The sequence below is a fragment of the Xenopus tropicalis genome, chromosome 1 (genome assembly GCF_000004195.4).
Source record: "Xenopus tropicalis strain Nigerian chromosome 1, UCB_Xtro_10.0, whole genome shotgun sequence".
In the NCBI taxonomy this organism is placed as follows: Eukaryota; Metazoa; Chordata; class Amphibia; order Anura; family Pipidae; genus Xenopus; species Xenopus tropicalis.
In genome coordinates this window covers 24,731,300-24,746,457 of record NC_030677.2, presented here as the reverse complement: position 1 = coordinate 24,746,457, position 15,158 = coordinate 24,731,300, and the positions used below count along the sequence as shown (strand labels likewise).

Genomic DNA, 15,158 nt, shown 5'->3' with positions numbered 1-15,158 from the left:
TATTGTGGTTCTGCTAGATTGGCTGTAGGCATGGCGGTGGGCAGGAGCGTACCATCTGTACTCACTTTATCTTGTAGCTTTACCGCACAGCAGCTAATTACTGGGAGCTCAACTTGGAACCACTGAACTGTACAACCGAAGTGAACAACTGCCATCTCTTAACATAATTCTACATGGAAACTGATTTATTGCTGGGCTGCGTAGGTAGCGCTTCAAAGACAGAGAAGATGGGATATCTCATCTGATGAATCTGCCTGTTTGCACCACAAGACCACAAGCAAGAAACTGAGAGGGGCTGCAAACCTAAAACATATGCGCATTATATATATATATATGTCTAAAGACTATACTTCTGTTCTGGAAATCCGTCAGCTCCGCAGAATGAACAAACTCTGGCTTTGGATAATTAGTGTGAGAAGATGAAAAGCAAAGAACAATGGATAAAGAGTAATTGTATTGGTTAAACTGGGGAAAAATGTGCTGATGTTTTTGTGCCTGGAGTGTTGCATCAGGAAGTAAAGAAATATTAAAACCCTCACATTCCAAAAGCTCTGTGCTTAGTGCAGGAAAGCATCTTTATAAGCAAATTCAAAAAGTTGTGGAAAGGTCCCTGTTAGGCTTGTCCTATCTATGGTAACACTCACTAAACCCCAGGGCTGCTGTGTGATGCCTCCTCTGGACGTGGCGTGGCCCCCCCGGGGCTGCACCCTAGGAAGTGGATTTAGTCAGTAGAGGAGGCTGGTACTGGTAGCTTTACAGGTTGTGTGACACACTTTGATTGACAGTTATATGTATTTTTCATATAAACTATCACGCCATGTTTGGCTATGCGTATGCTGATCTAAACACTGGATAATGTATTTCATGCAATATGTTTAATTGTCCCGCTTTACTGCTGTACCTAAGGGCTGTAGCTTGCTAAACCCAAACAAGGACCCCACCATTTCTCACAGAAATATTATAGTGTATGTTCTCATTATGGCAGTAATGAAGTAGAAATATATACAGATAAGTAAAGCTCCATGCGCAAAATAACATTGAAGTCTAAGTGAGTAAATAACGATGGCTGGGAAAATTGCATTATTAGTAGTATCGCTATTACTATTCCCACTAAACATAATATAATCGCTAATGTATCGTATGCAGATCACTGCTCTACACAGTCACAGAGTTTAAAGTGCAATGATTTCTGTGTCACAAAACTATATTTTTATATTTATGCAACAATGAGAGCTGCCATACAGAACTCCATTCATATAGCTAAGGCACAAAGCTCAGTAGGGTCAATAGCATCTAATAGTCACTCAATGGAACTGTGATCAGTATATTCATACGTATGATTTTTATTATATATACACACACGCACACACACACATATATATATATATATACAATGTCAAAAACTGCAAATAAATATTAATATAAAATACTAAAGCTGTTGGGGTAGAGAATCGCTTTTTATCCTCATTACTGGGCCTGATCTGGTGCTGAAAACAGAAGCCTACAACAAGCTTAGATCTCTCGCTCTCTTATGAGTCAAATTACACAAATACCGCCGGACATGGGAAAAACATAAACCAACAACGTGCGAATGGGGAATTAATCATCACTGCTAAATAGAATAAAGTTGTTTAGTAGTGACAAGTTCCCTTTAACATTTGCCAGACGGTAAATAAAGAAATCGAGTGAAATACGATAGAGGGAAATCTCTGGCATTTGATCAGATGCAAAAACATTTCAACAGCCCAAAACATTGCATTCATGAGAAATATTCTGAAATAAGAGCTTTAATATTCTCCTGAGCTACTCAGGATACTGTGTCAATAGAGGATAAGGGGAACATACCATGATATCCTAGTTGGGGCAGGATCAAGCCACATTTTCTGCCGACACCAGATCAGTGTTCAGTCTGTGGTTCTTCAGTTGTTGTTGTTGTTGACCCACATGTTTCAGCTGTTGCAGTGCTGGAATGGTCATTAGTTGGCGTACAGCACTATGTTGGCATAACAAATATTACTACTGCCTGGATGTGTCAACACATACTCAGCTTACCAAGATCTCCAAGGCAGCCATTGGCCTCTATTCAATCCAACCGACTGTTGCCAGAATTATTAGCCAGCACTGTTACTCAATTTAATGCTAGGTCAGAATACAGCTTTGACTGGTTGAATTCTTGTACTGTATTTGCTGTATATACAGTACATACATTATTTTAAAATTTTTACTGTTGTGCTAAAAGTGACCATAAACTGGCAGATAGTCAACTGCTCCCCCAATCACTCAACCATGTTGGTATGCCCCTGACCCACATCTAGGACCAAAACAATGCTCAAGGACCACAACAATGGCATCTGTTTTCAACCTCGGATTGGGGCTTGGTCAGATATTGGTTGTGTGGATAACTACAACTGGTGTAGTTAGCCAATAGGTCTAGACATCACCCCCCCATGTGAATAGATCAATGACCAAAGATCCAAAAGTTCATCAGTTTAATCCATAGGAGAGAGAACCATATTTTTTGAGACTCTGAAATAAATCCACTGATACAGACTGTGCTGATCATAAATTCCCTATAGTCAAAAAGTCAGAATCCAAATAATTGCCTTCACTGCATATGCCCCTGCCCGAACTGGAATGAAAAGATAGAAGACTCTGAGAAGATGGCAACAAGGATCTTCTGCAAAAATACCCTGGGCCGGTGCAGTTTTTAGCAAACAGGAGCACTGGCCCAAGGTATCAGGTAAGCAATAATAATCAGTGAGGGGTGATTAACATTTTGGCACCTCCCAGTGATTTAAACTTTTCTTCTCGAATTAGGAAAATCACCAGCACATCCACAGCTCTGAAATATTCCCTTGGTGCCCATTATGGAGGATCGGGATTCCCTTCCGGTTTGGTTAAGCATTCAGCCAACTCTTTTTGGAGGATTTGATATTTAAACAAATTCAAAAGTGGTGGATCCTGTGCATCCCTATTTAGGAATTCTGCCCTTTCTCCCAACCAAATCAAAGAACCTCAGGCATTCTTCATGACGCTAAATATCTTAATGTATTATCCATATTGTATATGAATCTGTATTACACCCTGGGCATGTAGTAGGTTCAATCCTTCAGCTCCAGTCCATATCACTAATTAACTGAGAAATAATAAGCTAAATGCATTTATCCATCAGTTTGCCACAAATTGTATTCCGTGGCGCCAGGCGTACGTGCTGCTAGATAGTTAGTACTTAAGAAGGAAATAAAGAGAAAGCCATTTCAAATGCCTCAAGCAGCAAACAAGCAAATATGCATACTGCCTGATAAGTACCGCTCAGGAAAAAAGAACTTACTTACAAGAGAAACGGAACTAACAGAACCACACAGAATATGTTATAGCAGCAGAGCAATAACTCAGCTGAGCGGATCAAAAAATATGCATTCTCCTGACATTATGGGCATAGAATCCCAAACGCCCGCTTTCCTTCAGAATATGCATCAGCTCAGAAAACTATTTGCCAGATTTCTAATCTTTAACCCATGCAGCTCCCTGTCACCTCCCTCGTTGTGGAACAAGAGCACATACAACAAGTCATTATCATTTCTGTCTTGTTTAAAGAAATGAATGGAGCTCAACTAAACAATGAATGTGCACCTTGTTTTAATTATTCTTTTTTTTCTTTAGTATCTACTGTGTTCAGGTATAAACTTCACATGATGGTAGGGATCCACTCTACACTGCATGGAGTTACATATTTGGGCTCATACCCATAAGCTGACAATTCCTGCCGTAGGAAATCACAGGATAAGCCTGGGAGACACACTTGGATACATGTGCCAGACAGTAAAGCTCCATTGGTGTAATTGCTCATGTATTATTATTTGAGGTGAGGGTTTTTCTTCTATTGGCCCCTTGTTTCAGGGTTGATATTCACTGACCTCACATGATGTGAACTTATTTGAAAGAAGCAATAGGAAAGTTATGATATTCCATGAGTTGTTAGGTATGCTTAAGGGTAAGGAACCATGGAGCAGTTCAGTCGCCTGTGATAGATCTCTGTTGCCGGTGGCTTCTTACCCTAAAGAAACAATAATGCCAAAATGGCATTAAAGTGGATTAAAGTAATTAGTATATTATGTACTGTTGCCCTGCACTGTGTTTGCTTCAGAAACACTTCCATAGTTTATATAAATAAGCTGCTGTGTAGCCCCGGGGGCAGCCATTCAAGCAGGAAAAAAGGAGAAAAGGCACAGGTTACATAGCAGATAACAGATAAGCTCTCTAGATTCCTGTTGTATTATACAGAGCTGTTATCTGCTATGTTACCTGTGCCCTTTCTCTCCTATTTACTTGCTAAAAAAAGTTGCAGCTTTTCCAAGATTTAATATGCAACAAAACGGCTAAAAATCCAAATCCAACATTTTTTTTTTTGCCAGCAAAAACTTGCCGAGATCATGTAGAAGCCAATGGCAGATGTCCCTCCCCTTCCCTGGAGAATCCTTCTTTGCTTCAAAACTTTAGAGGTTTTTGGATTTTTTTCACCAGGCGTGGATTCTCAGCAAAATTCTGCATTCTGCCTTTGGCGAATTGTTTCGCAAAAAAAAAATTTTTGCCATGAAAAATTCACGTGCGCATAAAGGTGCCATCAAAGAATGTTGCACGGACAGATTCACACATCACTATTTTTGACGCTGGTCGGTGCGACTATTTGAAAAAGTCCCAGTTTCACAACTTTCCTGAAAAAGCCTTTGTCATATATCCAGCTATAACAGGGGCCCTATAGAGGGGCACGGAACACTCCTTTCAGAAGGGCAACCTCTTCCCAAATGTTCTCTTCTAAGGCCAAACTAGTTTATCTAATGGTGAACTATGCCTTTAAGTGTTAGTGTAAATCATATACCTTTAGGCTGATGCCACACGTGGCGTTTTTACGATGCGTATTGTCTAATTCTCTCAGCGGCTAAAAAACGCCCGATATCATCATCCATAGAAATAACTTGAAAAGACTCGAAGCAAACCACACAATGCGGAAATACACTAGAAAACGCCTTAGCACGGATTTTTCAAGCGTTGGCCGAAATACGCCAGTATTTGCACAGCAACCTATTCCTATGTATACACAAAGGCAGCTGCCAGACCTAGCGGAAATACGCAGCGTTTTTTACTATTTCGCACTATTAGCACCATGGGAAACGGGATTTGCTACGTCACCAGTACTAGGCTGAAAACCGCCATAGTCAGGGGCTGTGTGGCTTGTGCGGCGTTTTTAGGCTGAGAAAAAACACAGCATAAAAACACCACGTGTGGCATCAGCTTTAGCCTGTTGCATTCCCAGGGAGCAGTAGCTGCAAAGTCCCTTACTGCCAATTAGTGATGAGCTAATCTGTCCCTTAGAAGTGTCTGTTTTTTCCCCATTTCGTGAATTTTTTGGCGTCTCGCAAATCTTTTGAATAATTTGCAAATTTTTCGGGAAGCAAAATGGCAAAAAATTCACGAAACAGAGAAAATGTTGTGGCTAAAAAATTGTTGTGCACGACAATACGTTTGACGTGCGACAATTCTTTTGATGAGAGACAATTCGTTTTGACACGAGACACAATTCTTTTTGGCGCAAGACAGTTCTTTTGACGTGCAACAAATCTTTTCAGGAGCGAGACAATTCTTTTGACAAAGGCAACAATTTTGGGACTTGCGGCAAATTTTTCCGCGGCAAATGTAGCCACCCGTTTCGCAGATAAAATCTGCCAATGGCAAAATGTGGAAATTCACAGAGAAACCATGCCTGCCGAATTCTTTCGCCCATCACTACTGCCATTCCCTGTTATATTTGGCCCGGCGGCTGCTAAAGCTTTGTACACTTCTTAATTCAAATAACTCCAACAGTGTTTAGTGCCTCTTATGTGCTACATCAATAGTAGGGAATGGAGAGTGAGACTGAATGGCAATATCCCAGTGTTACTTTGAGTACTTTTTATAGGCAGGATAAAGCCATTAAATGTGTTAAAATGCCGCCGTGCTTTAGTGCCACTGCCTGGGTTAATACACTGAGGGATTTTACCTACTGTAATAATGGGGACGTCTCTGGCGTGTGGCTGGATTGCGGGGGTTCAGTGCGACGGTGCTGAATAACAGGTTATGTATCTCTGTGTTTTATATCTAATTATAGAACTTAATTATCTTCTAAGCAAAGTAATGTACAATCCCAAACAAACAGTGTGGAAATAAATTCTTTATAAAGTGTTACTGTCAATGACTACAGTTCCACAGAAACATCAAATGGTTAACTTTTTTTTCCCAATAAAACACAATAAGGTCAAATCTCCTTTTTGATCTCAACTGGGATTCTACCCCTCAGAGTACAATAAGGATATAAGGGCAGCACCCGGGTGCAGGCTATGTCCCTGTTGAGCTAAAGGTCCTTCCTTCCAGCAGTGCAAAGGAACAACAAGGCATTTTAGTAACAAGAACATTTCATTATTCCAGTTATCTGCGTGAACTCAATGAGTGTCTGTTGCAGCAATATAAATTCTAGTTAAAGGGATTAAGAAAAGGAGATGTTTTTATTTAAGAGAGACCAGGATAAACAGTATGGATAGCTATGGCAGGATCCTGTTGCGTTGCCCCTTGATCAGTTGCATCTTCCCCTAAAATCTCTTGTTTCATGCCCCTTCCCTTTATATAAACATACTTTGCTGCCCTTGGCATTTGCTTTGCTGCCTCCCAAGGTTCTTTTTCAACCCCCTCTCCTTCTTTTCTCTTTCTCACCCATTTTTCTGTTCTTGTCCTCCTTCCTTTCTCTCTCTCTCTCGTTTCCTCTCTCTGAGCCAATATACTATCTCTCTCCTGCTTTGTTGATTACTAATAACCCTTGGAAGTGCACTCTCTCCCACCCTTGGTACCAGTCTCTGGGGACACTCCAGGGAACCTGACAACACGTTTCTCCCCACCAGGCTGAGCCCATGACACCAGTATTGCCAGACACTCCAATGGGTCTCAACGGCTCCTTGGTCTCTTCCAAAATCCTAGAGCCTACATTACCCTGGTCCTTCACACTGTCACCTTACCTGGTGTGGTAGCCACTGGAAAGCTATTCCCACTCATTCCTAGGTGGGGATTTCAGCTGCCCAAAATCACTGGCCTGACCTAGTTCAAACTTCTAAGGGGCATATTTATTATAGTGTGTAAGCCAACATCACTGGTGTTGTTGCCCATAGCAACAATTGCCCAATCAGCAATTAGATTTGAACATTTACCTACAAGTTAGAAAACAAAAGCAAAGATCTGATTGGTTCCTATGGGCAACGGCACTGGTGATATTTATCTCCAATCTTAGTAAAAATGCCCCTAAGTGGCTATAGCATATCTATCTTATACTGGCCAAACATGGCCTACTCGCTCTTGCGGTGGCATTGCTCTCCCTCACAGGATATCCTTCCCATGGCACCCCTGGGCTTGTGTGCGGTCTCCTTTTATATCTTCCAGCCACACCCCTTTCTAACTTCCTATGCGTTTCCCTTCTCTCTGGTTCCCTCTGGTGGCTAGGCACTAAACTACAACTAAATCTACTTGACCAAACTCAGTCCTACCATCTACTGTAATAAACCCTTTCATCCCCTTACAAACTTTTCTCTAACTCCTCATTTTCCATCTCTAACAATCCCCTTCTATCTTCATCTTTTATCCCAATACCTTTTTCCTTTCTTATTTCACTTTGGCTGCTGTTCTCCCGCTACTTTCCCCAGTTTGCCAGCCCCTTCCCTCCCATTTCATATTGTATTAATTCAAATCTTCATGATTCAACTTTAATTTGAAAATCACAGTGCATCATAAAAAGGGCTGTTTCTGGGAAATAATCACTCAGTAACAAGTATTGTAAAGAAGGGGTTTTTCATCACTGGCAACACATTTGGCCTTTCATAAGAAAATTGTAACGTTTCTAATAAAATTTCATCACAAGAATGGATGGATGGCTTAAAGGTAAATCCTTATAGTGCTGAAACACGGCCAGTCTGGGCCAAGGGTAGAAGACGAAGTGCTAAATAATTACAAGTGTTCATGAAGGGTTAGCACATTCTCTAGCGTGTTCCCTGTGAAGTCCACATATTCCTAATTAAGAAGGTATTTACTTTCATACTTACAGTTATTTGCTGCACTGCAGATATTGATTGAAAACAGAGAAATTATTTTTCAATAAAACATTTTTTTCCATCTATGAGTGATGAGATATCCTCGCTATTTGCTTCAGAAATGTCTAGAGTTTAATGCATTATAGAGCCTTGAGGGTTCATTAATGTATGGATAGGCACAAGTTCTGGAGAATTAAAGGGTGCAAATAGATATGCCAGCCGGAATGCCCAGGGATCTGGGTGCATCTTAGTCACGTCTGACCCACCATGACTCCACCCATATTTAATACTGGCCCCACCCCCTTGTCATGCTTCCTGCTCCACTACTTTGGATGGCTATTGTAAGTGTTCCAATGATGTTTGAATGCATTTCAATGGAGGTTAAGGGGGCAGGGTCAGACTGGGCCAAGCGGGAACAGCAATCGCCGCCTGCTCTTCCCCTTCACTCCCCCACTGCCCTCTCTCCCCTGATTGCATCAAAGTGATTATAAAGTTTACACACGGTAGGGGGGGAGGGAGCTGGCAGTGAGTGTGCCTCAGCCACCCCAGTCCAACCCTGTAAGGTGGTTTAAATCAGGGTGACTCCCGAAAAAAATAAGGCTGAACTGACATGTCGTAGGGTAAGATGCACTCTCTGCACCACAACAAGAAAATCCCTGTACCCAACACCTGCCTACTTGCACAAGTGAGGCACATCCATGTGAATGCCACAGGTCACACACTCCTTACATTGCAGACACAATTTGCTTAAGTTGTGCCTGGCAGCGGTAGGTGCTACAAAGAGTAGAGAAGATGGACTGCCCTTTACAAAGAAGCCAGGCAATCTGTGCTGAGTGTTAATAGCCATTCAGTACATGAGTTTTTCAATGTGGGCAAACAAAAGCAATTGTCCATTCTGCTCCCCCTACATCTCAGAGCCGGGGGTTTGCTGTGATTCCAGACTTACAGTGATACTAGAACGTATCTACGGACACACATGCTCATCGTCATTATCATCAAGAAAAACATTTTTGCCATCGTTCCAGCTCTCCGCACACAGAAACAGATGTGAATACGGAGGGTGAGGTCATCCAGATCCCTTGGATTCCAAAGGAAGGAAACATCCAGCGTGTTGGGAGTTGCAGCCCTTGCTCTTTATGCCATTGCCAATGAAATCCCAGTGTGAGGCTTTCTGCAATCTGGAACATTCCCTTTCAACTCTGTGGGTGCTTTTGGACAGGGGAACATGTGTTTGAAACTTTCTAAACTACAGCTCCCAATGTCCACAGCTGGAGGGCAGCACATGGATATCTGGTAATTCTGTTCCACGTGGAAGACTCGAGAACCTGCCGGTGCCTGAAAATGGGACCATTGCCTCTCAAAGCCCTTATGGCTGCTCACAGGAAGAATACAATGTTCTTTTACAAAAATAACATTAAACGTTAGCGTGTTTCAACCTTCTAAAACCAGATGCATTTATTTAAATCTGCAACTATGAAGATGTGTATTTAATAGGTGTTCAGGATACTGATTAAAATCATGTAGGCTCAAGCTATGGCCTTTACATGTTGAACTACAAATCCAAGCGCAGCAGACAATGCTGTATGTATCAGTGCAACACAGTACAAATAGTAATGCAGCATTCATGGTGGTTCGTTAATCAAATTTAGGACATTTCTGGCTTCTAACAGGGGATGAGAAACAGGTGCAAGTTGCATCCAGGGAATGTATCACTTCTGCACATCTCATTCACTGGGTGCAAGTTTGGTGCATCTATTGATACAACTCACTTTGGTACCCGTGGAGCTACTGCCAGGTCTAGAGTGGTGGTAACTGCAGGGTTATCCAGCAGCTGCACAACATTCATCAAAAGAGGCAGAATGGATATAATGGCAGCCATATGAAAGTGCATGAGTGTGTTTGGACACAAGTATCTAGATTGGGTCAATATATGCTCTCCTTGCATCCATTTTAGACAACCTGCAGTTGTGGCACCCAAAAATGACTTGACGAATTTAAGAATTGTCTTGTATATTTAGGCTTAGAAACCCTCAGCCCTCAAGTTTGCTATACTTCAGTTATAGGGTCACCTACCCAGACCTGGAATTCACTGTGGTCTATATGCATACGCAGCAGGCTCAGGGGAATCCCAAGAGAATTAAGCAGGCTATATACTGAAAGATCTAAACATTTGGCAGACAAGCTCAGTAACCAAATGAGTGGATCTTTCCCCAATATGCTCTTGAGTTGGGTAATATCAGATTGATCTAATCCAACCCACTGTAATTTAAGATTACCAAATAAGTGTCGGCATACAACATTTGGCCAGTTTAGATATAGGGGGAAGGGTGGGATCTGAAGTTCACAAATAATTAAAAGTATGCATGCTATCAATTATTAGACATAGTAATAATAATTAATACTTAGTACTCCAAGCGAAATACAGTATGACAAATTTCCTTTTGAATGAGCTGTCTATAAGGCACTGGTATAGCCTGAATAAGTACCTGATGCAAATATTCAGTTGCACACTCCATGCAGTGGAAAATATACACATAATTCTATAATTCTATATACTATAGTCCTGGATATTGTTTGTCCAAGAAGTCATCCAAGCCACACCAAGGCATTAATGAAATCTGCCAGCACAACATTAATCAGCAGGGTATCCACAACCTCACTGGGGCCCAAAACTGCTCTGTATACTCAGGAAAAGGTCTTATCAGGCATCTGTAATTTATGTGTTCAATCCTAGGTCAATGCCCTTCTTTATACAAGTCAAGACAGTACTTTATTTGCTTTAGAAGACACTGACTGACAATCCCTAGAGTTGCACAGTCAGTTTTCCACACAAATCCCCAAATCTTTCTCATATTCTTTTTGCATAATCTTGCTTTTATCAACACTGAACCTGATTTGCCAATATTTTGCCCAGTTCTTTAATTTAGTCAAATATCTGCGCAAAGTGGCCTAAATGGCCTGCATGGAATTTTCCCTTTTGTGTGTGCAAATGTCGTTTCCCCTCTTCCCTGCCCTAAATACAAATGGGCACAACTGTACAATATCCAGAATTAATAATTGGCCAGTATTACCCTTCAATCAAACAACACAATAACACTTGTGAGGGCAGTGAGGCTGTGGAATGCCCTTCCTAGAGATGTGGTAATGGCAGATTCTGTTAATGCCTTTAAGAGGGGTCTGGATGAGTTCTTGAACAATCAGAATATCCAAGGCTATTGTGATACTAATATCTACAGTTAGTATTAGTGGTTGTATTTATAGTTACAAAGTTACATAGTTACATAGGGTTGAAAAAAGACCATTGTCCATCAAGTTCAACCCATCCGAGTAAACCCAGCACCCACAACCCACACCTACCAATCTATACACTCACATACATAAACTATATATATACAACCAGTAATACTAACTGTAGATATTAGTATCACAATAGCCTTGGATATTCTGCTTGTTCAAAAAGGCCCCTCTTATAGGCATTAACAGAGTCTGCCATTACCACATCTCTAGGAAGGGCATTCCCCAACCTCACTGCCCTCACTGTGAAAAACCACCTACGCTGCTTCATATGGAAGCTCCGTTCCTCTAATCTAAAGGGGTGACCTCTGGTGCGCTGATTGTTTTTATGGGAAAAAAGAACATCCCCCATCTGCCTATAATCCCCTCTAATGTACTTGTACAGAGTAATCATGTCCCCTCGCAAGCACCTCTTTTCCAGAGAAAACAACCCCAACCTCGACAGTCTCACCTCATAGTTTAACCCTTCCATCCCCTTAACCAGTTTAGTTGCACGTCTCTGCACTCTCTCCAGCTCATTAATATCCTTCTTAAGGACTGAAGCCCAAAACTGCCCCCCATACTCAAGGTGAGGCCTTACCAGGGACCTATAAAGAGGTAAAATTATGTTCTCATCCCTTGAGTCAATTCCCTTTTTTATACAAGACAGCACTTTATTTGCTTTAGTAGCCACAGAATGACACTGCCTGGAATTAGACAACTTGTTATCAACAAAAACCCCTAGATCCTTCTCCATTAAGGAAACCCCCAACACACTACCATTCAGTAGATAGTTCGCGTTTATATTATTTCTACCAAAGTGCATAACTTTGCACTTATCAACATTGAACCTCATTTTCCAGTTTGCTGCCCAGTTTTCTAATTTTGTCAAATCGCTCTGCAAAGCGGCAGCATCCTGCATGGAACTTATAGTTTTGCACAATTTAGTGTCATCAGCAAAAATAGAAACAGTACTGTCTATGCCCACCTCCAGGTCATTAATAAACAAGTTAAACAGCAAAGGCCCAAGGACTGACCCCTGCGGTACTCCACTAACCACACTGGTCCACATTGAGTGTATAGATTGGTAGGTGTGGGTTAGGTGTGCTGGGTTTACTTGGATGGGTTGAACTTGATGGACACTGGTCTTTTTTCAACCCTATGTAACTATGTAACTTGGGTGGAACTGTACAATTATATTAATGGATAAATTGGCAGCTGGCTATTGCTATAATTTATAATATTTTTGGGTTGCACCCATCCATAAATTTAGAAATCATTAATGCTGAGAGTCTGTAGTTAAGATCTTTCTTTAACATTAAAAATCCTGCCAAAACATTTTGACAGAATAAAAACAAAACTTACCTCCATAAAGAACTCTCCAGAACCTTCCCCATATCCGCATGGTAATATTTGGTCAATATCAGTATCACCTGTATACAAAAGATAGAAAAAGACTTTAGGAGACTTTTTAAGAGAAATTCTTCTCACCAGGTCGTACATTCACAGTATGAAGTATCTGAATATTAACCAATGTGTGTCTCTATTCTTTCTGTCGCCCCCCAGTTCATGCATGATAACATCTTAGCTACTGTTGCCCTTTGATTTAGCTTGTTTCCACGCTTCATCAAGAATGACAAAGGGTATGAAGAATGTTACTACTAGCCAGAAATATTATTGTATCACTGATTCAGACACACAAGGGCTGATTTATAAACAATCGGCAAATTTGGCCATGGGCGGTAACCCACAGCAACCAATCAGGGATTAGCTTTTTTGAGCCAGAACAATAAAATCAAACATCTGATTGGTTGCTATGGGTAACTGCCCAGGTGCAAATTTGCCCAGTGTTTATATATGAGCACCACAGTGTCAGAGGATTGGAGATTTAGTTGAGAAACAGCTGAAGAGCAATACTGTAGGATCCCCTACACGTATCACTAGTAGAACAAGAACCACCTGTTCTTGTTCTACTGTGACTAGGTCTCCTAACTCTCCTGGAGAACCCAGGAGCATAGAAAGCCTTTTTATAATCCAGCTGTAAAAACTATTCACATAACTGATCAGAGAAAAAAAGAAACCCAATATTGACAACATGGTGATAAACAGGGGGCAATACGCAGGACAACACAATGAGAATGTTGGGTACAATGGTTAGAATGTATTTGATAGGAAGAGCAGAATGTGTAGAATAGAATGGTTGAGATGTGATGGGATAGAAAGACTAGAATGTGATAGTATGAATTATTAAAATATGTTTGATCAAAGGCTATTAATACAGAATGTGGAGAGAATGCATGGTCTGAATGGACAGAACATCTATAGGAGAGTGTGGCAGACTAGAAGAGTTAGAAATAAATGAAAAGAATAACTACATTTAAAGGAATAGAATGTGGACACATTTTGGGATAGAATTATCAGAAGACGTAGGATAAAAAGGCTAAAATGCTTGGAATATGGGGATTATAATATTTGTGGGGCAGAATGAACAGGATGTGTAGGATAGAACTGTGGAGGCAAAGCATGGCTAGAATGTTTAGAAAAGAAAGGTTAGAATGAATGCAATGCAATAGGTAGAATGTGTAGTACAGAATAGAAGCAGCAATTTGGTGAAAAAGTGAGGGAGATGAGGGATATGGTTATTAGAATGGGTAGGAATGTGGGGGATAGAATCATTATACTATCCTAAATGGCTAAAATACATGTGAGTTAAAATAGGTAAAATGTGTGTAATGGAATGGGTACAGTGTGTAGGACAGAGCAGCTAGAATTCAGTATGATGTCAGTATGATTATGTAGAGCAGAAGGGATATAAGGCATGGGATACTCTATGGTGCATGTATGGCATAGTATGGGCAGAATTGTTAGGGGCAGAGTTAATACAATTGCTTAAATGTACAACAAAATAGATCCTTAATGTGGGTACTACAGTTCAACAAGCACAGTGACTGCATAAGTAGTAAATCCACATAGAGGAGAAAAAATGGTTTCAATTCACAGATACTGCCTAATGTAAAGCTTATATAGCTTTGCTGTGATGCCATGATTAATGGCTATAAACATATAAAAATGAAATATATGTAGGGCAAATGCACACACTCCAGTGGGCTATATAGGGGGTCTCCGTGACACTTACACAAAACAAAGGATTTCGACCCGCCACTCTGTTCCAACTGTAGCTTTATTAGCCCCACCCTATGTCCTGGTAGGTCAGTTCAGTAGGAAATGGACAAACTAACCAACTACAGGTATAGGACCCATTATCCAGAATGCTCAGGACCAAGGGTATTCCGGATAAGGGGTCTTTCCATAATTTGGATCTTCATACCTTAAGTCTACTAAAAAAATCAATAAAACATTAATTAACCCCAATAGGATTGTTTTGCATCCAATAAGGATTAATTATATCTTAGTTGGGATCAAGTACAAGGTATTGTTTTATTATTACAGAGAAAAGGGAATCATTTAACCATGAAATAAACCCAATAGGGCTGTTCTGCCCCCAATAAGGGGTAATTATATCTTAGTTGGGATCAAGTACAGGTACTGTTTTATTATTACAGAGAAAAGGGAATCATTTAACCATTAAATAAACCCAATAGGGCTGTTCTGCCCCCAATAAGGGGTAATTATATCTTAGTTGGGATCAAGTACAGGTACTGTTTTATTATTACAGAGAAAAGGGAATCATTTAACCATTAAATAAACCCAATAGGGCTGTTCTGCCCCCAATAAGGGGTAATTATATCTTAGTTGGGATCAAGTACAGGTACTGTTTTA

The 15,158-nt window shown here is 40.7% G+C and overlaps 1 protein-coding gene across 2 annotated transcripts in view; it reads right to left on the bottom strand.

Moving 5' to 3' along the window:
* The window catches only part of sorcs2 (sortilin-related VPS10 domain containing receptor 2), a 501,641-nt gene that overhangs the window by 318,589 nt on the left and 167,894 nt on the right, over window positions 1–15,158 (bottom strand). For both annotated transcript variants that reach the window (XM_002938263.4, XM_031895320.1), the window contains exon 2: window positions 12,744–12,811. In XM_002938263.4, the coding sequence (XP_002938309.3) occupies window positions 12,744–12,811 (68 nt within the window). The remainder of the gene's footprint in view (window positions 1–12,743; window positions 12,812–15,158) is intronic.